General features: G+C 43.5%; 1 protein-coding gene across 3 annotated transcripts in view; it reads right to left on the bottom strand.

Moving 5' to 3' along the window:
• rasa2 (RAS p21 protein activator 2) overlaps window positions 1–25,742 on the bottom strand; it is a 238,845-nt gene that overhangs the window by 149,253 nt on the left and 63,850 nt on the right. For all 3 annotated transcript variants that reach the window (XM_070883864.1, XM_070883865.1, XM_070883866.1), the window contains exons 3-4: window positions 24,374–24,477; window positions 10,289–10,383 (exon numbers count right to left, since the gene is read on the bottom strand). In XM_070883864.1, coding sequence (XP_070739965.1) covers window positions 10,289–10,383; window positions 24,374–24,477 — 199 coding nt within the window. The remainder of the gene's footprint in view (window positions 1–10,288; window positions 10,384–24,373; window positions 24,478–25,742) is intronic.

Genomic DNA, 25,742 nt, shown 5'->3' with positions numbered 1-25,742 from the left:
AGTTTGAACAGCTAGGGACTAAATTGAAAATCAGAAGCACAAAGGTAATAATCTCTGCATTGTTACCTGAGCCACGAGCAAATTGGCATAGGGTCAATAGAATCAGGGAGATGAATGCGTGGCTCAGAGGTTGGTGTGGGAGAAATGTGTTTCGATTCGTAGGGCACTGACACCAATACTCGGGAAAGAGAGAGCTTTCCGTGGGGACGGACTACACCTGAACTATGCTGAGACCAGAGTTCTAGCGAACCGACTAACTAGGGAGGTAGTTAGGGCTTTAAATTAAATAAGGTTGGGGGGGGGGGGGGGGGGGGCGGTCGCAGTAAAGAACAATCTAGAATGCTAAAAAGAGAAAAGAAAAGGAAGCAATGCAGGAAAGTGATTGTGGTAAGGATAACCAGATTTTATCAGGAAGGGACAGAGCATACAAACTAGCAAATGGGGTCCAGGTAACAAAAAATAGCGATAAAGACAAATAGGGCTATAGTACAAAGTAATGTTAAGATGTCTAATAATGTTAGAGACAAATTTAAAAGCATTGTATCTGAGTGCACAAAGCATCTGCAATAAGGTAGACGAATTAACAGCGCAAATAGATGTAAACGGATACAATAAAGTTGCAATTACGGAGACATGGTTGCAGGGTGACCAGGGTTGGGAACTGAATATCCAAGGATATTCGATATTTAGGAAGGACAGACAAAAAGGAAGAGGAGGTGGTGTGGCATTGTTAGTAAAGGATTAAATCAGACCAATAGTGAGAAAGGATATTGGCTCAGAAAATCAAGATGTAGAATCAGTCTGGGTGGAGCTAAGGAGCACCAAGGGGCAGAAAACATTGGTGGGAGTTGTCTATAGGCCTCCAAACAGTAGTGGTAGTGTAGGGGATGGCATCAAACAGGAAATTAGAGATGCATGTAGCAAGGGTACTACAGTAATCGTAGGTGAATTTAATCTACATATAGACTGGCCAAACCAAATTACTAATAATACTGTGGCAGATGAATTCCTGGAATGTGTACGAGATGTTTTTTTAGACCAGTACGTTGAGGAGCCTACTAGGGAACAGGCTATCCTAGATTGGGTATTGTGTAATGAGAAGGGGTTAATTAACAGTCTTGTTGTGCGGGGCCCTTTAGGGAAGAGTGACCATAACATGATTGAATTTCTTATCGATGGAAAGTGAAGTAGTCCAATCCAAAACTACTGTCTGAAATCTAAAAGGAAACTACGAAGGTATGAGGAATGAAATGGCTATGATAGATTGGGAAGATTCATTAAAAGGCATGATGATGGATACGCAATGGCTAATATTTAAGGAATGAATGCATGAATTGCAACAGTTATACATTCCTTTCTGATGTAAAAATACAAAAAGGAAAAGTGGCCCAACCGTGGCTAACAAAAGAAATTAAGGATAGTATCAGATCCAAAGAGGAGTTATACAAAGTTGCCAGAAAAAGTAGCAAGCCTGAGGGTTGGGAGCAGTTTAGAATTCAGCAAAAAAGGACTAAGAGATTGATTAAGAGGTGAAAAATAGAGTACGAGAGTAAACTTGCAAGGAACATAAAAACCGACTGCAAAAGTTTCTACAAGTACATAAAAAGAAAAAGATTAGTGAAGACAAATGCAAGTCCTTTACAGGCAGAAACGGGAGAATTTGTAATGGGGAACAAGGAAATGGCAGAACAATTAAATAAATACTTCGGTTCTGTCTTCACGGAAGAGGACACAAATAACGTCCCAGAAATGCTAGGGAACCAAGGGTCTAGTGAGCAAGAGGAATTAAATGAAATGATAATTAGTAAGAAAATAGTGCTGGAGAAACTAATGGGACTGAAGGCAGATAAATCCCCAGGGCCTGATGATCTGCATCCTAGAGTACTAAAAGAGGTAGCCATGGAAATAGTAGATGCATTGGTGGTCATCTTCCAAAATTCTACAGATTATGGAACAGGTCCTGCAGATTGGAGGGTGGCAAATGTAACGCCACTATTTAAAAAAGGAGGGATAAAGAAAATGGGGAACTACAGACCAATTAGCCTGACATCAGTAGTAGGGAAATGCTGGTGTCTATTATAAAAGGATGTGATAACGGCACACTTAAACAAAGTCAACATGGATTTATGAAAGGAAAATCATGTTTGACAAACCTACTGGAGTTTTTTGAAAATGTAATTGATAAAATAGATAAAGGAGAACCAGTGGGATGTAGTGTATTTGGATTTTCAGAAGGCCTTTGATAAAGTCTCACATAAGAGGTTAGTGTGCAAAATTAAAGCACATAGGATTGGGGGTAATGTATTGGCATAGATTGAAAATTGGTTAACTGATAGGAAACAGAGAGTAGGAATAAACGGGTCTGTTTCAGGGTGGCGGGCAGTGACTAGAGGGGTAAGACTCAGTGCTTGGGTCCCAGCAAATGATTTGGATGAGGGAACCAAATGTAATATTTCCAAGTTTGCTGACGACACAAAACTAGGTGGGATTGTGAGTTGTGAGAAGGATGCAAAGATGCTGCAAGGCGATTTAGATAGGTTGAGTGAGTGGGCAAACACATGGCAGATGCAGTATAACGTATCCACTAAGGTAGGAAAAACATAAGGACAAAGTATTATTTAAATGATGATGGCTTGGGATGTACCGATGTACAGAGGGACCTGGATGTCCTTGTACACCAGTCATTGAAAGCAAACATGTAGGTGCAGCAAGCAGTTAGGAAGGCAAATGGTATGTTGGCCTTCATTGCAAGAGGATTTGAGTACAGGTGCAAGGATACCTTACTACAGTTATACAGGGCCTTGGCGAGACCGCATCTGAAGTATTGTGTACAGTTTTGGTCTCCTTACCCAGCGGGAGATCGAGAGCCAGCGGCAGTTGGTGAGAGGGGAGCGACCTGTCAAAAGCCCAGCGGGAGATCGAGAGCCAGCGGCAGTTGGTGAGAGGGGAGCGACCTGTCAAAAGCCCAGCGGGAGATCGAGAGCCAGTGGCAGTTGGTGAGAGGGGAGCGACCTGTCAAAAGCCCAGCGGGAGATCGAGAGCCAGTGGCAGTTGGTGAGAGGGGAGCGACCTGTCAAAAGCCCAGCGGGAGATCGAGAGCCAGTGGCAGTTGGTGAGAGGGGAGCGACCTGTCAAAAGCCCAGCGGGAGATCGAGAGCCAGCGTACTGGTGCAGCTACAGCGGGAGAGAAAGCAAAATAGAAGTAGAAAGTAATCAAAAAGTGACGTCACAGCCAATGGGGTAAGTGATTGGCTGGTGATTGGTGAGTAGCTTTTCTTTTCTTTTTTATATCAGTAAGTGAACTGTAACATTGTTATTACCAATTTAAGGGTATCTAAGGTTAAGACATGGCAGGAGAGCTCGGTCATGTGATATGCTCCTCCTGTACCATGTGGGAACTCGGGGACACTTCCGGTGTCCCTGGGCGCTACGTGTGTAGGAAGTGTATCCGCCTCGAGCTCTTGACGGTCCGCGTTGCGGAATTGGAGCTGAGGGTGGATTCACTCTGGAGCATCCACGATGCTGAGAATGACGTGAGTATCACGTGTAGTGAGTTGGTCTTACCGCAGGAGAAGGGTCCACAGCCAGATAGGGAATGGAAGACCAACAGGAAGAGCAGTGCAAGAAAGATAGTGCAGGGGTCCCCTGTGGTCATCCCCCTGCAAAACAGATACACTGCTTTGAGTACTGTTGGGGAGGATGACTCATCAGGGGAGGGCAGCAGCAGCCAAGTTCATGGCACCGTAGGTGGCTCTGCTGCAAAGGAGGGCAGGAAAAAGAGTGGGAGCGCGATAGTGATAGGGGATTCGATGGTGAGGGGAATAGATAGGCGTTTCTGCGGACGCAACCGAGACTCCAGGATGGTATGTTGCCTCCCTGGTGCAAGGGTCAAGGATGTCTCGGAGCGGGTGCAAGACATTCTGAAATGGGAGGGAGAACAGCCAGTTGTCGTGGTGCACATTGGTACCAACGACATAGGAAAAAAAGGGATGAGGTCCTACGAAAAGAATTTAAGGAGCTAGGAGCTAAATTAAAAAGTAGGACCTCAAAAGTAGTAATCTCGGGATTGCTACCAGTGCCACGTGCTAGTCAGAGTAGGAATCGCAGGATAGCGCAGATGAATACATGGCTTGAGCAGTGGTGCAGCAGGGAGGGATTCAAATTCTTGGGGCATTGGAACCGGTTCTGGGGGAGGTGGGACCAGTACAAACCGGACGGTCTGCACCTGGGCAGGACCGGAACCAATGTCCTAGGGGGAGTGTTTGCTAGTGCTGTTGGGGAGGAGTTAAACTAATATTGCAGGGGGATGGGAACCTATACAGGGAGACAGAGGGAGACAAAAAGGAGGCAAAAGCAAAAGACAGAAAGGAGATGAGGAAAAGTGGAGGGCAGAGAAACCCAAGGCAAAGAACAAAAAGGGCCACTGTACAGCAAAATTCTAAAAGGACAAAGGGTGTTAAAAAAGCAAGCCTGAAGGCTTTGTGTCTTAATGCAAGGAGTATCCGCAATAAGGTGGATGAATTAATTGTGCAAATAGATGTTAACAAATATGATGTGATTGGGATTACGGAGACGTGGCTCCAGGATGATCAGGGCTGGGAACTCAACATCCAGGGGTATTCAACATTCAGGAAGGATAGAATAAAAGGAAAAGGAGGTGGGGTAGCATTGCTGGTTAAAGAGGAGATTAATGCAATAGTTAGGAAAGACATTAGCTTGGATGATGTGGAATCTATATGGGTAGAGCTGCAGAACACTAAAGGGCAAAAATCGTTAGTGGGAGTTGTGTACAGACCTCCAAACAGTAGTAGTGATGTTGGGGAGGGCATCAAACAGGAAATTAGGAGTGCATGCAATAAAGGTGCAGCAGTTATAATGGGTGACTTTAATATGCACATAGATTGGGCTAGCCAAACTGGAAGCAATACGGTGGAGGAGGATTTCCTGGAATGCATAAGGGATGGTTTTCTAGACCAATATGTCGAGGAACCAACTAGGGGGGAGGCCATCTTAGACTGGGTGTTGTGTAATGAGAGAGGATTAATTAGCAATCTCATTGTGCGAGGCCCCTTGGGGAAGAGTGACCATAATATGGTGGAATTCTGCATTAGGATGGAGAATGAAACAGTTAATTCAGAGACCATGGTCCAGAACTTAAAGAAGGGTAACTTTGAAGGTATGAGGCATGAATTGGCTAAGATAGATTGGCTAATGATACTTAAGGGGTTGACTGTGGATGGGCAATGGCAGACATTTAGAGACCGCATGGATGAATTACAACAATTGTACATTCCTGTCTGGCGTAAAAATAAAAAAGGGAAGGTGGCTCAACCGTGGCTATCTAGGGAAATCAGGGATAGTATTAAAGCCAAGGAAGTGGCATACAAATTGGCCAGAAATAGCAGCGAACCTGGGGACTGGGAGAAATTTAGAACTCAGCAGAGGAGGACAAAGGGTTTGATTAGGGTAGGGAAAATGGAGTACGAGAAGAAGCTTGCAGGGAACATTAAGGCGGATTGCAAAAGTTTCTATAGGTATGTAAAGAGAAAGAGGTTAGTAAAGACAAACGTAGGTCCCCTGCAGTCAGAATCAGGGGAAGTCATAACGGGGAACAAAGAAATGGCAGACCAATTGAACAAGTACTTTGGTTCAGTATTCACTAAGGAGGACACAAACAACCTTCCGGATATAAAAGTGGTCAGAGGGTCTATTAAGGAGGAGGAACTGAGGGAAATCTTTATTAGTCGGGAAATTGTGTTGGGGAAATTGATGGGATTGAAGGACGATAAATCCCCAGGGCCTGATGGACTGCATCCCAGAGTACTTAAGGAGGTGGCCTTGGAAATAGCGGATGCATTGACAGTCATTTTCCAACATTCCATTGACTCTGGATCAGTTCCTATCGAGTGGAGGGTAGCCAATGTAACCCCACTTTTTAAAAAAGGAGGGAGAGAGAAAGCAGGGAATTATAGACCGGTCAGCCTGACCTCAGTAGTGGGTAAAATGATGGAATCAATTATTAAGGATGTCATAGCAGCGCATTTGGAAAATGGTGACATGATAGGTCCAAGTCAGCATGGATTTGTGAAAGGGAGATCATGCTTGACAAATCTTCTGGAATTTTTTGAGGATGTTTCCAATAAAGTGGACAAAGGAGTACCAGTTGATGTGGTATATTTGGACTTTCAGAAGGCTTTCGACAAGGTCCCACACAGGAGATTAATGTGCAAAGTTAAAGCACATGGGATTGGGGGTAGTGTGCTGACGTGGATTGAGAACTGGTTGTCAGACAGGAAGCAAAGAGTAGGAGTAAATGGGTACTTTTCGGAATGGCAGGCAGTGACTAGTGGGGTACCGCAGGGTTCTGTGCTGGGGCCCCAGCTGTTTACATTGTACATTAATGATTTAGACGAGGGGATTAAATGTAGTATCTCCAAATTTGCGGATGACACTAAGTTGGGTGGCAGTGTGAGCTGCGAGGAGGATGCTATAAGGCTACAGAGTGACTTGGATAGGTTAGGTGAGTGGGCAAATGCGTGGCAGATGAAGTATAATGTGGATAAATGTGAGGTTATCCACTTTGGTGGTAAAAACAGAGAGACAGACTATTATCTGAATGGTGACAGATTAGGAAAAGGGAAGGTGCAACGAGACCTGGGTGTCATGGTACATCAGTCATTGAAGGTTGGCATGCAGGTACAGCAGGCGGTTAAGAAAGCAAATGGCATGTTGGCCTTCATAGCGAGGGGATTTGAGTACAGGGGCAGGGAGGTGTTGCTACAGTTGTACAGGGCCTTGGTGAGGCCACACCTGGAGTATTGTGTACAGTTTTGGTCTCCTAACTTGAGGAAGGACATACTTGCTATTGAGGGAGTGCAGCGAAGATTCACCAGACTGATTCCCGGGATGGTGGGACTGACCTATCAAGAAAGACTGGATCAACTGGGCTTGTATTCACTGGAGTTCAGAAGAGTGAGAGGGGACCTCATAGAAACGTTTAAAATTCTGACGGGTTTGGACAGGTTGGATGCAGGAAGAATGTTCCCAATGTTGGGGAAGTCCAGAACCAGGGGTCACAGTCTAAGGATAAGGGGTAAGCCATTTAGGACCGAGATAAGGAGAAACTTCTTCACCCAGAGAGTGGTGAACCTGTGGAATTCTCTACCACAGGAAGTAGTTGAGGCCAATTCACTAAATATATTCAAAAGGGAGTTAGATGAAGTCCTTACTACTCGGGGGATCAAGGGGTATGGCATGAAAGCAGGAAGTGGGTACTGAAGTTTCATGTTCAGCCATGAACTCGTTGAATGGCGGTGCAGGCTAGAAGGGCTGAATGGCCTGCTCCTGCACCTATTTTCTATGTTTCTATGTTTCTATGATATACTTGCCATAGAGGGAGTGCAGCGAAGGTGCACCAGGCTGATTTCTGGGATGGCAGGACTGTCGTATGAGGCGAGATTGGGTCGACTAGGCCTGTATTCACTAGAGTTTAGAAGAATGAGAGGGGATCTCATTGAAATATATAAAATTCTGACTGGGTTGGATAGACTGGATGCGGGGAGGATGTTTCCCCTGGCTGGGAAGTCCAGAACAAGGGGTCATAGTCTCAGGATACGGGGTAGGAAATTAAGGACAGAGATGAGGAGAATTTCATTCACTCAGAGGGTGGTGAACCTGTGGAATTCTCTACCACAGAAGGCTGTTCAGGCCAAGTTACTGAATATATTTGAGGGAGATAGATAGATTTATAGAAACAAAAGACATCAAGGGGTATAGAGAAAAAGCGGGAATATGGTGTTGAGATAGAGGATCAGCCACGATCATATTAAATGGTGGTGCAGACTCAAAAGGGCAGAATGGCCTACTATTGCTGCTATTTGCGATGTTTTTAAGGTTTGGGGAAGAAGAGTTATCCTTTGACACACATCATGGAGAAGCACTCCACTTTTGCTGGGAGATCAGGATAAAAGGTTATTCACTGTGGAGGAATATCGGAGAGGAAGAATTTTGGTTCCATTCAGCGGCAGAGTGAATTTTTGCACCTACCAATTTTGACTTCCTGGCTGTATGATGGTTACAGATAAAACATTTTGACAGCTTATTTTTGAATGTTCAAATAAAATACAGTTTTTCAAAAGTTAACCCTATGCACAAAGGCAGAATCAACATTGCCTGGCTAAAACAAACACAGGGTGTTTTTGCTCCGATTCTTTAGTTTAGTTCCTGTACAGCCACTGCAGACAGGGTTGCTGCAAAGAGCAGAATAAGGTGTTTACTTATGTAAAAAAACATCTCAAAAGATCCTAGATATATATTTTTTTAATATAAACTGGATTTATTCTTGCTTCTATATAATTTTACTTCTATAAAACAGTTTTTAGCCTTAGTTATCTAGTCGGTTAACTGTGGTTGCTTCTGCTGATTTGAGGGATCTAGGATGCACGATGCTCAGTTCACATTATTTCCAGTGCTTAGCCCCAACAGAAGGGTTCACTGCTTGCCCTGCGACAAAGCACTTCCAGATATATTGGATTCAAGGTCAGTTTTGGTTGATAAGAAGCTCAGGTTTGCATATGGAAGCTGACATTTACATAGAGAATGAAGAAAGAGTATTGGGAAGTATTTGTAACGTCCTACAACAAAGAAATTAACCTCATTTAGCTAGTTATGGGAATTAAATTACATTTAATCTGAGTTTAGCATACTACTCATTGACACATTTTTAAAAAGCTGTTGAAAGGAGGAGGATAGACACGCTTAAAGACCAGTCAGCATCTACATTTTTACTGTAGTATCTCCAAACTTGTGGATGACACTAAGTTGGGTGGCAGTGTGAGCTGCGAGGAGGATGTTATGAGGCTGCAGAGTGACTTGGATAGGTTAGGTGAGTGGGCAAATGCATGGCAGATGAAGTATAATGTGGATAAATGTGAGGTTATCCACTTTGGTGGTAAAAACAGAGACACAAACTATTATCTGAATGGTGACAGATTAGGAAAAGGGGAGGTGCAACGAGACCTGGGTGTCATGGTACATCAGTCATTGAAGGTTGGCATGCAGGTACAGCAGGCGGTTAAGAAAGCAAATGGCATGTTGGCCTTCATAGCGAGGGGGTTTGAGTACAGGAGCAGGGAGGTGTTACTACAGTTGTACAGGGCCTTGGTGAGGCCACACCTAGAGTATTGTGTACAGTTTCGGTCTCCTAACTTGAGGAAGGACATTCTTGCTATTGAGTGAGTGCAGCGAAGGTTCACCAGACTGATTCCCGGGTTGGCGGGACTGACATATCAAGAAAGACTGGATCAACTGCGCTTGTATTTACTGGAGTTCAGAGGAATGAGAGGAGATCTCAGAAACATTTAAAATTCTGACGGGTTTCGATAAGTTAGATGCAGGAAGAATGTTCCCAATGTTGGGGAAGTCCGAACCAGGGGTCATAGTCTAACGATAAGGGGTAAGCCATTTAGGACCGAGATGAGGAGAAACTTCATCACCCAGAGAGTGGTGAACCTGTGGAACTCTCTACCACAGAAAGTTGTTGAGGCCAATTCATTAAATATATTCAAAAAAGGAGTTAGATGTAGTCCTTACTACTAGGGGGATCAAACGGCATGGCGAGAAAGCAGGAATGGGGTACTGAAGTTGCATGTTCAGCCAGGAACTCATTGAATGGCAGTGCAGGCTCGAAGGGCCAAATGACCTACTCCTGCACCTATTTTCTATGTTTCTATGTTTACTGAAGCAATTAAACATCACAGAACGACGAATGAGACAGCACAACCCTCCTTGCAAAAACAGAAACTGACAAAATATAAATTTACTTTCGTAAAAGTAGTTTGGATTTCTTAATATGCAGTACAGTGACATAACGGAAACTAGTAATTGACAAATCAACACAGAGGCCTTCCAAAGAACTGGCATCAGTGCAACTTGTAATAAAAGACTATAAAATGTTAAGCAATAAATTATCTCTGGTGTCCAAGCCGCTGGGGTAGGGAAGGGAAAGCAAGCAGGATATAGTTATGAAGTGAGTTCCATTGGAAAACACACAATTTTGGCTGTTGGATTAGGAAACACACACATCCAACTGCAATATCACTCATGCTGAAATAGCCTGCTGACAATCACAACCTAGGCTGTGTCTGAAGAACTGGCACTTGGACAAGGTACCAGAAAGCAGCAGTTTTATTGCAAGAATCAACAGAGGGAAAGCCTCTTTCCACCCCCACCCCACTCACTCACCCACCATGACAATGATAGACATTTATGGAAAGGTTAGTTAATTTACCTGAACTTCAGAGTTAGCGTCAACAAGGTGGAGTGCAAACCAACTGTCCTTACAGTTGTACTTGCACAGATCTTCCTTTCGGATGGATACTTTACCTGAAAGAAACAAAAGGAATTGTAAGGAAGTGTGAAGAAACATCATTGATCGCTGTTCTCAAATAAAAATTCAATTTTATTTGTTCCTGGGATGTGGTCGTCGCTGGCAAAAGCCAGCATTTATTGCCCATCCCTAATTGCCCTGGAGAAGGTGGTGGTAAGCCACCTTCGTGAACCGCTGCAATCCTTGTGGTGAAGGTACTCCCATAGTGTTGGTAGGGAGGGAGTTCCAGGACTTTGACCCAGTAACGATAAAGAAATGACAATATATTTCCAAGTCAGGACAGTGTGCAACTTGGGAGGTGATGGGCAGCAGGCGCATGCGAACACCTTCTAGGTGGTAGAGGTCGCAGGTTTGGGAGGTGCTGACGGAGAAGCTTTGGCGAGTTGCTGCAGTGCATCTTGTAGAGAGTACACACTGCAGCCACCACACAGCAGTGGTAGAGGGAGTAAATGTTTAAGGTGGTGAATGGGGTATCAATCAAGCAGGCTGCTTTATCCCGAATAGCATCAAGCTTCTTGAGTGTTGTTGGACCGACACTCATCCAGGCAAATGGAGAGTATTCCCTCACACTCCTGACTTGTGCCTTGTAGATGGTGGAAAGGCTTTGGTGAGTCAGGGGTGAGACACTTGGCACAGAATACCCAGCCTCTGACCTGTTCTTGTAGCCACAGTATTTATGTGGCTAGTCCAGTTAAGTTTCTTGTCAATGGTGACCCCCCAGGATGTTGATGGGGATTCGGCGATGGTAATGCCATTGAATGTCAAGGTGCGGAGGTTAGACTCTCGCTCGTTGGAGATGGTCATTGCCTGGCACTTATGTGGCAAGCAACATTTGTGTCACACATCAGCCCAAGCCTGAATGTTGTCCAGGTATTGCTGCATGAAGGCATTGACTGCTTCATTATCTGAGGAGATGCAAATGACACTGAACACTGCAGTCATCAGCAAACATCCCCACTTCTGACCTCATCATGGAGGGAAGGTCACTGATGAAGCAGCTGACGATGGGTGAGCCTAGGACACGACCCTGAGGAACTCCACAGCGATGTCCTGGGGCGGAGATAACTGACCTCCAACAACTATCTTCCTTTGTTACATAGGATTTACAGAAGAGAAACAGGCCATTCGGCCCAACTAGTCCATTCTGGCATTTATGCTCCACTTGAGCCTCCTCCTGGCTTTCTTCTTCTAAATCGGTCAGCATAACCCTCTATTCCCTTCTCCCTCAAGCTTGTCTAGCCTCCCCTTAAATCCACCTATACTATTCGCTTCAACCACTCCCTGTGGCAGCAAGTTCCACATTCTCACCACTCTTTAGGTAAAGAAGTTTTATTCTGAATTCCCTATTGGATTTCTTAGTGACTATCTTCAGTAGTGGGGAAAATGTTGCAATTATTAAAGATGAATTAGCAGCTCATTTGGAAAGCAGTGACAGGATCGGTCCAAGTCATCATGAATTTATGAAAGGAAAATCATGCTTAACAAATCTTCTGGAATTTTTTTGAGGATGTAACGAGTAGAGTCGACAAGGGAGAACCAGTGGATGTGGTGTATTTGGACTTTCAAAAGGCTTTTGACAAGGTCCCACACAAGAGATTGGTGTGCAAAATTAAGGCACATGGTATTGGGGGTAATGTACTGACGTGGATAGAGAACTGGTTGGCAGACAGGAAACAGAGAGTCGGGATAAACGGGTCCTTTTCAGAATGGCAGCCAGTGATTAGTGGGGTGCCGCACAGCTCAGTGCTGGGACCCCAACTATTTACAATATACATTAATGATTTGGATGAAGGAATTGAGTAATATCTCCAAATTTGCAGACGACACTAAGCTGGGTGGCGGTGTGAGCTGTGAGGAGGACGCTAAGAGGCTGCAGGGTGACTTGGACAGGTTAGGCGAGTGGCACACGCATGGTAGATGCAGTATAATGCGGATAAATGTGAGGTTATCCACTTTGGTGACAAAAACACGAAAGCAGAATATTATCTGAATGGTGACAGATTAGGAAAAGGGGAGATGCAACAAGACGTGGGTGTTATGGTACACCAGACATTGAAAGTTGGCATGCAGGTACAGCAGGCGGTGAAGGTGGCAAATGGCATGTTGGCCTTCATAGCTAGAAGATTTGAGTATAGGAGCAGGGAGATCATACTGCAGTTGTACAGTGCCTTAGTGAGGCCTCACCTGGAATATTGTGTTCAGTTTTGGGCTCCTAATCTGAGGAAGGACGTTCTTGCTATTGAGGGAGTGCAGCAAAGGTTCACCAGACTGATTCCCGGGATGGCAGGACTAACATATGAGGAGAGACTAGATCGACTGGGCCCGTATTCACTGGAGTTTAGAAGGATGAGAGGAGATCTCATAGAAACATATAAAATGCTGATGGGACTGGACAGGTTAGATGCAGGAATAATGTTCCTGATGTTGGGGAAGTCCAGAACCAGGGGACATAGTCTAAGGATAAGGGGTAAGCCATTGAAGACTGAGATGAGGAGAAACTTCTTCACTCAGAGTTGTTAACCTGTGGAATTCTCTACCGCAGAGTGTTGTTGATGCCAGTTCATTGGATATATTCAAGTGGGAGTTAGATATGACCCTTACGGCTAACGGGATCAAGGAGTATGGAGAGAAAGCAGGAAAGGGATACTGAGGTGAATGATCAGCCATGATCTTATTGAATGGTGGTGCAGGCTCGAAGGGCCGAATGGCCTACTCCTGCACCTATTTTCTATGTTTATATTAATAGCCTCTCGTGTGCATCGGCCCGGCCCGTTCAGCCTCCCTCCCCCTTCTCCTCCCCCCATCCCCCCCACCCATCTCCTTCCCCCCATCCCCCCCACCGCCCCCCCCCCCCCCATCTCCTTCCCCCCACTTCCCTCCCTCTGCTCCCCCCTCTCTCCCTGTCAGAAACACAGACACTGACAGAGAGTGAGAGACACACACAGACACAGAGAGAGAGAGAGACACTGACAGAGACACACTGGGGGGGGGCATCCCAGCACGCTGTTGGAGGGCTCCCGGTGCTGCAGTCGGTAAGTAGAAAATGTTTTAATATTGATTTTTTTTTAAATTATTTATTATTAATTTTTTTTTCATTGATTTATTGGTTGATTTATTGATGTTTTTATCATTTATTATTGATGATGGCTCTTTATTTATGAAACTGAAGTGTTTAATGTTTGTAAACTTCCCTTTAAACCCCCCCCCCCATTCCCTACGCCCGATTTGTAACCTACGCCTGATTTTCTAAAGTGTAGACAAGGTTTTTTCGAGCGTACAAAAATATTCACTTACTCCATTCTAAGTTAGTTTGGAGTAAGTTTTCACTGATGAAACTTTGAAAACAGACTTAAGTGGCCGGACACGCCTCCTTTTGAAAAAAAAATTCTGTTCCAAAGTGAAACTGTTCTAACTGACTAGAACTGGGGCAAACTAAATGGCGAGAATTCCGATTTCGAAGATACTCCGTTCTACACCAGTTACTCCTAAAAATCAGGAGCAAATCATGTCGAAACTTGGGGCCTATAACTCTAGTGCTTGGTTTGATTTTTTTACAAAGTGATATTTGTCCTAACTCTCGCTTCTGCGCATGCGTTAGGAGACGCATGTGCAGAAGTGAGAGTTAAGACAAATAGTCACCGACTCCGCCCCCCCCAGCGCAATTCTCACTAACCCTTTTCTATGCATGCATCCTCCTCTCACACCCGTTATCTCCCCCCCCCCCACCCTTCCCCTCCCATGCCCGATCCGGACCCACACATTGCCATCAGGAGCCCCGAGCTGCAGTTTGAGTGAAGGGCACGGGTCGGCGGGGCGAGCCAGTTTGAGTGAAGAGTCAAGTGGCACCATAAAGTGCCCCTTGAGAAGAGTGACACCGGGGGGTGGGGGGGAAACACAGGTGGGGGGGGGGGGGGGGGGATCAGAGGGCAGTGACGGAATTCAGAAGATGGATCACATTCTTTCTAAGCTCGTTGCGTGTGTTACAAGGGACATCGTTGGGGTGGATGAAATCCAGAAGTCACAACATTGTCACTATTCACTTCAAACCCAATACACCGGTTAACAATCCGCACACAATGCCCCATCTATGCGGCGCGGGGGTAAGGTCTTGCGCTTGGGTAATGGATTCTGCTGGGGAGGGATGCATTTGCGCTGGGGTAAAGAATTTTGCCTGTGGGAGGCAGCACATGTGCTGGGGTAAGAGTGTTTTATACCGTTCAAACATAACCTCCTTTCCTTGCTTTTGTATTCCATGTCTTGACTAGTAAAAGCAAGTATTCCATCTGCCTTCTTAATCACCTTATCTACCTGACCTGCTACCTTCAGGGATGTGTGGATCTGCACTCCAAGGTCCCTTTGTTCTTCGACACTTTTCAGTGTTGTACTATTTAATATGTATTCCCTTGCCTTGTTAGACCACCCCAAATGCATTACTTTGCACTTATCCAGATTGAATTTCATTTGCCACCGTTCAGTACATTGATATCTTCCTGCAGTCCTCAGCTTTCTTCATTATCAACCACACAGCCTATTTTCGTGTCATCTGCAAACCTTTTAAATCATACCCCCGACATTCAAGTCTAAGTCATTGATATGTACCACAAAAAGTATCACCATACGCCCATCCCAACCTTCCTTTTTTATTGATGTGCCTGTAAAATATGTTGCTACTTTGTTCCGCAATAAGGTGGATGAATTAACTGTGCAAATAGATGTTAACAAATATGATGTGATTGGGATTACGGAGACGTGGCTCCAGGATGAGCAGGGCTGGGAACTCAACATCCAGGGGTATTCAACATTCAGGAAGGATAGAATAAAAGGAAAAGGAGGTGGGGTAGCATTGCTGGTTAAGGAGGAGATTAAGGCAATAGTTAGGAAGGACATTAGCTTGGATGATGTGGAATCTATATGGGTAGAGCTGCAGAACACCAAAGGGCAAAAAACGTTAGTGGGAGTTGTGTACAGACCTCCAAACAGTAGTAGTGATGTTGGGGAGGGCATCAAACAGGAAATTAGGGGTGCGTGCAATAAAGGTGCAGCAGTTATAATGGGTGACTTTAATTTGCACATAGATTGGGCTAACCAAACTGGAAGCAATACGGTGGAGGAGGATTTTCTGGAGTGCATAAGGGATGGTTTTTTAGACCAATATGTCGAGGAACCAACTAGGGGGGAGGCCATCTTAGACTGGGTGTTATGTAATGAGAAAGGATTAATTAGCAATCTCGTTGTGCGAGGCCCCTTGGGGAAGAGTGACCATAATATGGTGGAATTCTGCATTAGGATGGAGAATGAAACAGTTAATTCAGAGACCATGGTCCAGAACTTAAAGAAGGCTAACTTTGAAGGTATGAGGCGTGAATTGGCTGAGATGGATTGGCGAATGATACTTAAGGGGTTGACAGTGGATGGGCAATGGCAGACATTTAGAGACCGTATGGATGAATTACAACAATTGTACATTCCTGTCTGGCATAGAAATAAAAAAGGGAAGGTGGCTCAACCGTGGCTATCAAGGGAAATCAGGGATAGTATTAAAGCCAAGGAAGTGGCATACAAATTGGCCAGAAATAGCAGCGAACCTGGGGACTGGGAGAAATTTAGAACTCAGCAGAGGAGGACAAAGGGTTTGATTAGGGCAGGGAAAATGGAGTATGAGAAGAAGCTTGCAGGGAACATTAAGACGGATTGCAAAAGTTTCGATAGATATGTAAAGAGAAAAAGGTTAGTAAAGACAAATGTAGGTCCCCTGCAGTCAGAATCAGGGGAAGTCATAACGGGGAACAAAGAAATGGCGGACCAATTGAACAAGTACTTTGGTTCGGTATTCACGAAGGAGGACACGAACAACCTTCCGGTTATAAAAGGGGTCGGGGGGTCTAGTAAGGAGGAGGAACTGAGGGAAATCCTTATTAGCCGGGAAATTGTGTTGGGGAAATTGATGGGATTGAAGGCCGATAAATCCCCAGGGCCTGATGGACTGCATCCCAGAGTACTTAAGGAGGTGGCCTTGGAAATAGTGGATGCGTTGACAGTCATTTTCCAACATTCCATTGACTCTGGATCAGTTCCTATGGAGTGGAGGGTAGCCAATGTAACCCCACTTTTTAAAAAAGGAGGGAGAGAGAAAACAGGGAATTATAGACCGGTCAGCCTGACATCGGTAGTGGGTAAAATGATGGAATCAATTATTAAGGATGTCATAGCAGTGCATTTGGAAAGAGGTGACATGATAGGTCCAAGTCAGCATGGATTTGTGAAAGGGAAATCATGCTTGACAAATCTTCTGGAATTTTTTGAGGATGTTTCCAGTAGAGTGGATAAGGGAGAACCAGTTGATGTGGTATATTTGGACTTTCAGAAGGCGTTCGACAAGGTCCCACACAAGAGATTGATGTGCAAAGTTAGAGCACATGGGATTGGGGGTAGTGTACTGACATGGATTGAGAACTGGTTGTCAGACAGGAAGCAAAGAGTAGGAGTAAATGGGTACTTTTCAGAATGGCAGGCAGTGACTAGTGGGGTACCGCAAGGTTCTGTGCTGGGGCCCCAGCTGTTTACACTGTACATTAATGATTTAGATGAGGGGATTAAATGTAGTATCTCCAAATTTGCGGATGACACTAAGTTGGGTGGCAGTGTGAGCTGCGAGGAGGATGCTGTGAGGCTGCAGAGCGACTTGGATAGGTTAGGTGAGTGGGCAAATGCATGGCAGATGAAATATAATGTGGATAAATGTGAGGTTATCCACTTTGGTGGTAAAAACAGAGAGACAGACTATTATCTGAATGGTGACAGATTAGGAAAAGGGGAGGTGCAAAGAGACCTGGGTGTCATGGTACATCAGTCATTGAAGGTTGGCATGCAGGTACAGCAGGCGGTTAAGAAAGCAAATGGCATGTTGGCCTTCATAGCAAGGGGATTTGAGTACAGGGGCAGGGAGGTGTTGCTACAGTTGTACAGGGCATTGGTGAGGCCACACCTGGAGTATTGTGTACAGTTTTGGTCTCCTAACCTGAGGAAGGACATTCTTGCTATTGAGGGAGTGCAGCGAAGGTTCACCAGACTGATTCCCGGGATGGCGGGACTGACCTATCAAGAAAGACTGGATCAACTGGGCTTGTATTCACTGGAGTTCACAAGAATGAGAGGGGACCTCATAGAAACATATAAAATTCTGACGGGGTTAGACAGGTTAGATGCAGGAAGAATGTTCCCAATGTTGGGGAAGTCCAGAACCAGGGGTCACAGTCTAAGGATAAGGGGTAAGCCATTTAGGACCGAGATGCGGAGGAACTTCTTCACCCAGAGAGTGGTGAACCTGTGGAATTCTCTACCACAGAAAGTTGTTGAGGCCAATTCACTAAATATATTCAAAAAGGAGTTAGATGAGGTCCTTACTGCTAGGGGGATCAAGGGGTATGGCGAGAAAGCAGGAATGGGGTACTGAAGTTGAATGTTCAGCCATGAACTCATTGAATGGCGGTGCAGGCTAGAAGGGCCGAATGGCCTACTCCTGCACCTATTTTCTATGTTTCTATGTTTCTATGTTTCATGTTCCTTGATAATTTAATGTCCTCGTTCCTCTTTGCCTTCCTAATTGTTTTTTTGACTACTCTCCTAATCTTTTCATATTGTTCCTGATCATGCACTCCCCTGCTTTATATATTCAGTGTATGCCTCTTTCCTTACCCTCAATTGTTCCCTTATGGCTTTATTCATCCATAGAGTCTCATTCGTGTTTAGTTTGTTCTTTCCTTTTAGCGGAATATATTGTTCCTGCACTCTGTTGAATACGGTTTTAAATGTTTCCCATTTGTTCTAAGTTCTGCTGTTCTACGTTGTTTTTTTTGCCTATATAGTTGCCCATTTTATTTTCCCCAAGTTCTATTCTCAGACCCTCAAAATCAGCTTTTCTCGAATCTAATTCCTTGGTTTTAGTCATAATTAAGTCCTTCTCAATTATAATTTTAAAGCGTATTATATTATGGTCACTGTTGCCAAGATGTTCCCCGACTTTTACTTCTCTTATCTGCTCTGGTTCATTCCCCATTACTAGCTCCAATAGCAAACCCTCCCTTGTTGGGATTTTTACGTATTAGGTTTAAAAAGGAATCCTGTACACATTGTATGAACTCCATTCCCTTATCCCCTTTACTTACTTCGTCTATCCAATTAATATTGGGGTAGCTGAAATCCCCCATGATTATTATTCTATGTTTTTTATTCCTTTCCCTAGTTTGTCTGCATATTTCTTCCTCCACCTCCCTTCCACTATTAGATGGTCTGAAGACTACACCCGTTAGTGTAATTGATCATTTATTATCTTTTATCTCTAGCCATCTGGATTCAATTTTTGCTATATATTGCTGAGTTTGACTCCAGCCAGTGGAGAGTTTTCCCCGATTCCCACTGACTTCAATTTTATGACTCCTCTTTGCTGCTACACTTGGTCAAATGTTGCCTTGATGTCAAGGGCAGTCACTCAGCTCTGGAATTCAGTTCTTTTGTCCATGTTTGGACCTAGGCTGTAATGAGATCCGGCGGAACCCAAACTGAGCATCGGTGAGCAAGTTATTGATGAGTAAATGCCACTTGATAGCGCGGTCAATGACACCTTCTTTCACTTTGTTGATGATTTAAGCACACAATCTTTTAGTTTACTTTAAAAGTTCCGACTGCTTGATTCAGTTGGTAACACTGATCGATGATCAACATGGCTCTGGGTTTAAGTTCTATTCCAGAACTTAAGCTCATAACCTATGTTGATACTCCAGGGCAGCACTGGAAGAGGGCCACATTGTTCAATTATGCCTTCATTGAATGAGATGTTAAAACAAGATCCCTCTGCCTGTTTGAGTATTTCAGGTCAAAATTAAACATCCTATGTACTAATTGAAAGCAGGCTTGTTTTTGGTGTTTGGATCAATACAGTCCCTACCACCAACATTGCCCTCGCTTATCCGGGACAGCCGAACCATTTCCATTACCATATGTGTCAATTACAAAGGAGTTACTTAAATTACGTTAAGTGTGCCGGCTAGTTTAGGCAGCTCAAGCAGCTGTTGACTCCTCATTAAACTGCTTTTCATCAAGTACTTCAAGCATTCCCACCACCTTTGAGCCAGTTCGTAGCAAGCCCAACAAGAGAGGGAGCAGTTCTGGACTTATTAGGGAATGAAGCGGAGCAGGAGAGCATTTTAGTGGTAGTGATCATAATCCAGTTAGATTTAGTGTAGTTAGGGAAAAGAACAAACATAGATCAGGAGTAAAAGTTCTCGATTGGGGAAAGGCCAATTTTACTTAGCGGAGATGCGATTTAGCAAAAGTGGACTAGAAACAGCTACTTGAAGGTAAATTGGTGTCAGAGCAATGGGAGGCATTCAAGGAGGAGATAGAGAGAGTTCGGAGCAAATATGTTCCCACAAAGAAAAAGGGTGGGACCCCCAAATCTAGAACCCCCTGGATATCAAGGAGCATACAGGGAAGGATAAGGCAAAAAATGGAAGCTTGTGTCAGATACCAAAAATTAAATACTGCAGAAAGCTAGAGGAGTATAGAAAGCAAAGAGGTGAAATTAAAAAGGAAATTAGGAAAGCAAAGAGAGGGCATGAAAAAATATTGGCAAATAAAATTGAGAAAAATCCAAAGATGTTTTCTGAATATATAAAAAGCACGAAGAGAACTAAAGAAAGAGTAGAGCCTATTAGAGAGCAAAAACTAAGCTGGTGTGTGGAGGCGGATGACATGGGTATGGTTTTTAATCGAATACTTTGCTTCTGTCATCACAAAATAGAGGGATGATGCAGACACTGTAGTTAAGGAGTGTGAAATATTAGATGAGATAAACATAGTGAGAGTGGAAGTATTAAAGGGTTTAGCATCTTTGAAAGTAGATACATCAGCAGGCCCAGGCTGTTGAGAAGCAAGGGAGGAAATAGCAGAGGCTCTGACCTTAACTTTGCAATCCTTTGGCGACAGGTGTGGTGCTGGAGGTGCAAAAAAAGGTGAGCCTAGAACAGGATTTCAAACTGACTTATGCTCAGCAGCAGCAGTTTTACTTTTCTGTAACTCAATGGCCCCAAGTTTCCACATGAGTTGCTCCTGATTTTTAGGAGCGACTGGTGGAGAACGGAGTATCTTAGAAATCGCAATTCTCCACATTTAAGTTTTCTGCAGTTCCAGTCACGTAGAACAGTTTCACTTTTGAACAGAATTTTTTTTTTCCCAAAAGGGGGCGTGTCTGGCCACTGACGCCTGATTTGAAAGTTTCCACAGTGAAAACGTACTCCAAACTAACTTAGAATGGAGCAAGTGAAGATTTTTGTAGGCCTGAAAAAACCTTGTCTACACATTAAAAAATCAGGCGCAGGTTACAAATTAGGCGTCCGGAACAGGGGGGGGGGGGGGGGGGAGGGAAGTCATTACATTCTACAATAAATCATTAGTTATACTTATACAAATATTGTACAAATAATTCCAACCTTAATAAAAATTTATAAGCAAAGAAAAGATTAAATAAACCATGTTCCTACCTGTGTGAAAGTGCTTCAGGCAGGCCTTTCAGTGAGGGAGAAGGCTGCAGAAAGCCTCACAAGTTGAGGCAGCCGTTCCTGACGGCAGGGGGCGGAGGCAGTAAGGGCCCGACCGACGGCGGCAGCCGTTCCCGACGGCAGGGAGGGGGGGGGAGGCAGTAAGGGCCCGACCGACCCGTTCCCGACGGCAGGGGGGGGGGGTGGGAGGCAGTGAGAAGGCTGCAGGAAACCTCAGAAGTTGAGGCAGCCATTCCCGACGGCGGGGGGGGGGGGGGGGGGGGGAGGCCCCCCTGCCGTCGGTCGGGCCCGTCGGGAAACGGCTGCCTCAACTTCTGAGGCTTCCTGCAGCCTTCTCACTGCTGCAAGAAGCCTCAGTGCTGATCATGGAAGGGCAATGTGGTTGTATTAAAAAATGTTAAAAAATTAAACAGCTACAAAGAACTATAAAAATGGCCGAGTGCCAATGTTTCCCTCACACTGCGCGTGCGCGAATGCTCCAACGCGCACGCGCAGGGTTGCCGGCACGAAAAAAACTAATTTAAATGGTACCCGCCCCCTCCTACTTACAAAATCGGCGCGAGTGGTAGGCTCCGCCCACTGGGCACCGCACCAAGCTGACATCGAGCTGCAAAGCGCTCGAGAATAGCGCGTTTTTTTTCAGGCACCGTTTTCGGTGTGAAAAACGGGCGCCCAGCTGAGAGGGGCGCCTGTTTTGCCGCGTGTGGAAACTTGGGGCCATAGGGTGGAAAGGGTTTTCTGTCACTTTACAAATGTGCACCTCCATTAGAGAGGTCTCCACCTAGCTCTCAGTTCTGTAACCTGCACTTTCAGCTAAGCAGCAGCACTTGGCTTTCAATCAGTGTCTTCACTCCCTGGATAGAGCCATTGTTTTGGTAAATTAAGCACTGAGCACAAGCAAGCTCCCAAATGACATCAGGAGAAAACTACTGTGACAGCAAAGCAGTTTGCTTCATTGGCAAAAACCATTACTCTTTGGAGAAAATAAAATTAAAACTGTTTTGGAACCAAAACATTTTAAATACTTCTATGGCATTTTTAATACATGTGACATATTAATCATCTATATTTGCATTACATGCAGTTGTAAATTTTAGTTGAGTTGTAAACACCTCAATAATTTAGCTTTGAACACACCACCACCAACAGCTGGTTCTTAAACACAAGCAGCGAAAAAGCAGAATGCCACACTATTTCCAGCATTTTGTTTTGTGTTTTTGAAAAATTCTGTGAATGGTAAGAGAAATTTGTACCGACAGTGTTGTGCCTTTTGGCTCCCAGAAAATGGCAGTAGGGACTTTGCTATATTGGAGCAGTGAGCCTTCCACAGTTTCTGATGTGACCTTCGCACACACAACTGTTAAGTGGATTCTTTGAAGTACAAGTTTAGGGGCCGCCCTGTTCCTTAACCACAAACTAGCATTATGCAATACTATTTCTTCCCTATTTTTTAAAAAATTAAATTTTATTACCTCCTCCCCCTCACCCTATGCAGCCTGCGTCATGCACCAGTCAACCTGCCAGTATTACTCTCAAGCCAATTGCTGTGGGTGAATTTATCACCAATTTCCCATCTTCCTCTTCGTCTGGACAATGGTCTGACCTCTGCTTTGCTATTCCACTAGAAAGGATGGCTAAAATCAAGAATAAATCATACACGTAGTTCCAGATGAAACAATCCCTACCTGCAACATTTGTACTTGAAAGTAAAAACATTTTTTTGCTACATATACATTCACACACAGGACCAATAGTCAATTTACACCAAACAACAAATTCTTCAGCATGTAGCATTTTGTTTATATAGACATGAAGGGGGAAGATACAAAATCTGTATATTTTGTAGCACATAGTAACAACCAATTTGCATGAAAAGCAGAAAAGTAAAATTGCCTGGAATTAAAGCAATAGTGATTTTCACAATCCAAGACAAATGTAATTATAGCTGATTTGACATCAGTGATAATAAATTTACATAAGCAGCATTATTCACATTTAACCAGAAATCTTCTGCATTCACCCCATCCCTGCTGGATCGAACAGCTTTGCTTGTAGTATAAACTACGTATGTAGCTTTAACTCAACCCACCATACACATGAAAGTGATTACATCCATCATTCTATCAAACCAATTACATTTTAAAGAAAAGAAAGAAATCATATGCATATAGTGCCTCTCATGGCTTTAGCACATTTCAAAGAACCCCATTATCAAATCAATTACTTTCTGAAGTGTAGTCATTTTCTGTTACGTAGGCAAAAATATAAAACTACATGTATTTGCATAAAATACTCAAACTCTATACCATAATGTTATCCATGTTTCTCAAACAAATGAATGTTAACTTGAATTATCCATTTCCAGAATTCTGCTTCGGCATGTGCCAACCTCTTTACTGCACATTGAACACAGCTTTAGGAGAGGGTTTAACAATAATGAGCACTACTTTGTAACCCCTTGGCAGAGATAAGAGTTGTTGAGGAGGACTGATTTGCAACATTTCACCCTCAATCAATTTTTTTTTTTAAAAAGGCTAGCTCCCCCAAGCGAGGCTTGAATTTTGTGACCCAATAAGACCAGATCCTTTGACTGGTTATGGATGTTGCCATTAGGGTTCCACTCCATCCCATCTCCCCATAACACACATACACTCTACCTACTACTACCTAAAACACTGCAACTTCTACTGCGTTGGAAACACTGCATCAGCAATGTTCAAGTATGTTTCCCTAGAAAAGGAGGATAGAAGAATTTTTTTAATTACCTACAACAAATGACTATTGTAATTCTGTTGTCTGTAATAAACACACACAAACATTATGACAAAGTGAAGTAAGGTATGTGGACAAGAAATGCTCTGCATACACAATATTTAATATTTAACAGAAATTCTGAGTCAAAAATATTGATTTTACATACCGACTAAACATTGCAGAGATTTTAATTTATCACGCATCTCCAGTTTTGTAGATGGAGCCTACCTTCAAGACCCAGCTTCTACAGATCTCACAACAAACTATCTACAGAATGCTTCGGTTGAATGATAAACTATTAAACATATTTAGTATTGTAGTTCATTTAGTAAAGCAGTTTAGAATTTGAGTTTAATGACCGCATAAGTTCCTTTTTTATAAATTATCCAAGGATCACAGGAAAACCACATTAAATTCATATGCATTATGACCTGCAATTTCTTATCTACTTGCCATGTTTCAGCAATGAACACTGCTCAGTATATACAATGAGGAGAGGCTTAAACAATTCTTGCTGTAGCTGAGCTTGTAGTCTACTAAAGGAGCAGAGTCTAAGGGATAACAGCATTATCACCACTCATTTGTCCGTATATATGCAGCAAAAATGCGAGAGGGGTTTAAAGTATGCAAGACAAGCAGTGTCATGATAGCACATTATGGTTACACTGCAACTTACCAAAAGGCAGATCTTTCTGAAAAAAACTCTTATCATAAATATAAAAGGAGAGGTACTGGAAACTTCTAGGGATTTCAAAGTAAAAGTCTTCACCATAAAAGGGGCTGCAAAGAAAACAAAAGTTGCAAGAGATTAATAAATTGTGGCAAGATTACAAAAATTTAAAAATAAGTCATTACATTGTGTATAATATTCAACATTGTATCATTTCACCAAAATATGACATTATCCATACACAAGATATACATGAAATATACATGTAGGACTGCAAGTTTTCAAGTAACAGGGAATTACTTCCACATACAGTTCAAGAGAGCCAATGTCTGAATGAGCCAAAAGGTACATCAAACTAAAAGAGATATATTAATAGCGCTACTCTTTTGTACAATAGAAGATAATGCATAAAAGGCAATGAACAGGACTTAACTGAAGATCACAGTTCAGACAACTCAAGAGTTGATGGCACAAATAGAAATAAATCGTATGATCTGATAGCCATTACAGAGACGTGGTTGCAAGGTGATCAAGGCTGGGAACTGAATATTCAGGGATATTTGACATTTTGGAAGGATAGGCTGAAAGGAAAAGGAGGTGGGGTAGCTCTGTTAATAAAGGATGGAATCAGTGCAGTAGTAAGAAATGATATTGGCTCAGAAGATTAAGATGTGGAATCAGTTTGGGAGGAGATAAGAAATAATAAGGGAGTAGTCTATAGGCCCCCCAACAGTAGATACACTGTAGGACAGAATATAAATCAAGAAATAATGGAGGCTTGTAAGAAAGGTACTGCAATAATCATGGGCAATTTTAATCTTCATGTTGATTGCCTATTTGATTTGTCCAAAGGTAGCCTTGAGGAAAAGTTCATAAGAGTGTATTCAGGATGGTTTCTTAGAATACTAAGTTGTGGAACCAACCAAGGAGTAGGCTATTTTAAATCTGGTAATGTGTAATGAGACAGGATTAATTAATGGTCTCATAGTAAAGGATCCTCTCGGGAAGAGTGATCATAGAATGGTAGAATTTCAAATTCAATTTGAGAGTGAGAAAGTTGGGTCGCAAACTAGTGTCCTAAATTTAAATAAAAGCAATTACAAAAGGTATGAAAGGCAGAGTCTTTAAAACAGAGATGAGGAGGAATTTCTTCTCTCAGAGGGTCATGAATCTGTGGCATTCTCTACCCAGAGAGCTATGGCGGCTGGGTCATTGAACATATTTAAGGTGGAGACGGACAGAATTTTGAAGGATAAGGGAGTCGAGGGTTATGGGAAGCAGGCAGGGAAGTGGAGTTAAGGCCAAGATTAGATCAGCCATGATCTTATTGAATGGCGGAGCAGGCTCGAGGGGTCAAATGGCCTACTCTTGCTCC

Source organism: Pristiophorus japonicus, chromosome 6 (assembly GCF_044704955.1).
Source record: "Pristiophorus japonicus isolate sPriJap1 chromosome 6, sPriJap1.hap1, whole genome shotgun sequence".
NCBI classification, from domain to species: Eukaryota; Metazoa; Chordata; class Chondrichthyes; family Pristiophoridae; genus Pristiophorus; species Pristiophorus japonicus.
Note: the sequence above shows the minus strand (reverse complement) of the source record. Positions and strands in the feature narration are given on the sequence as shown.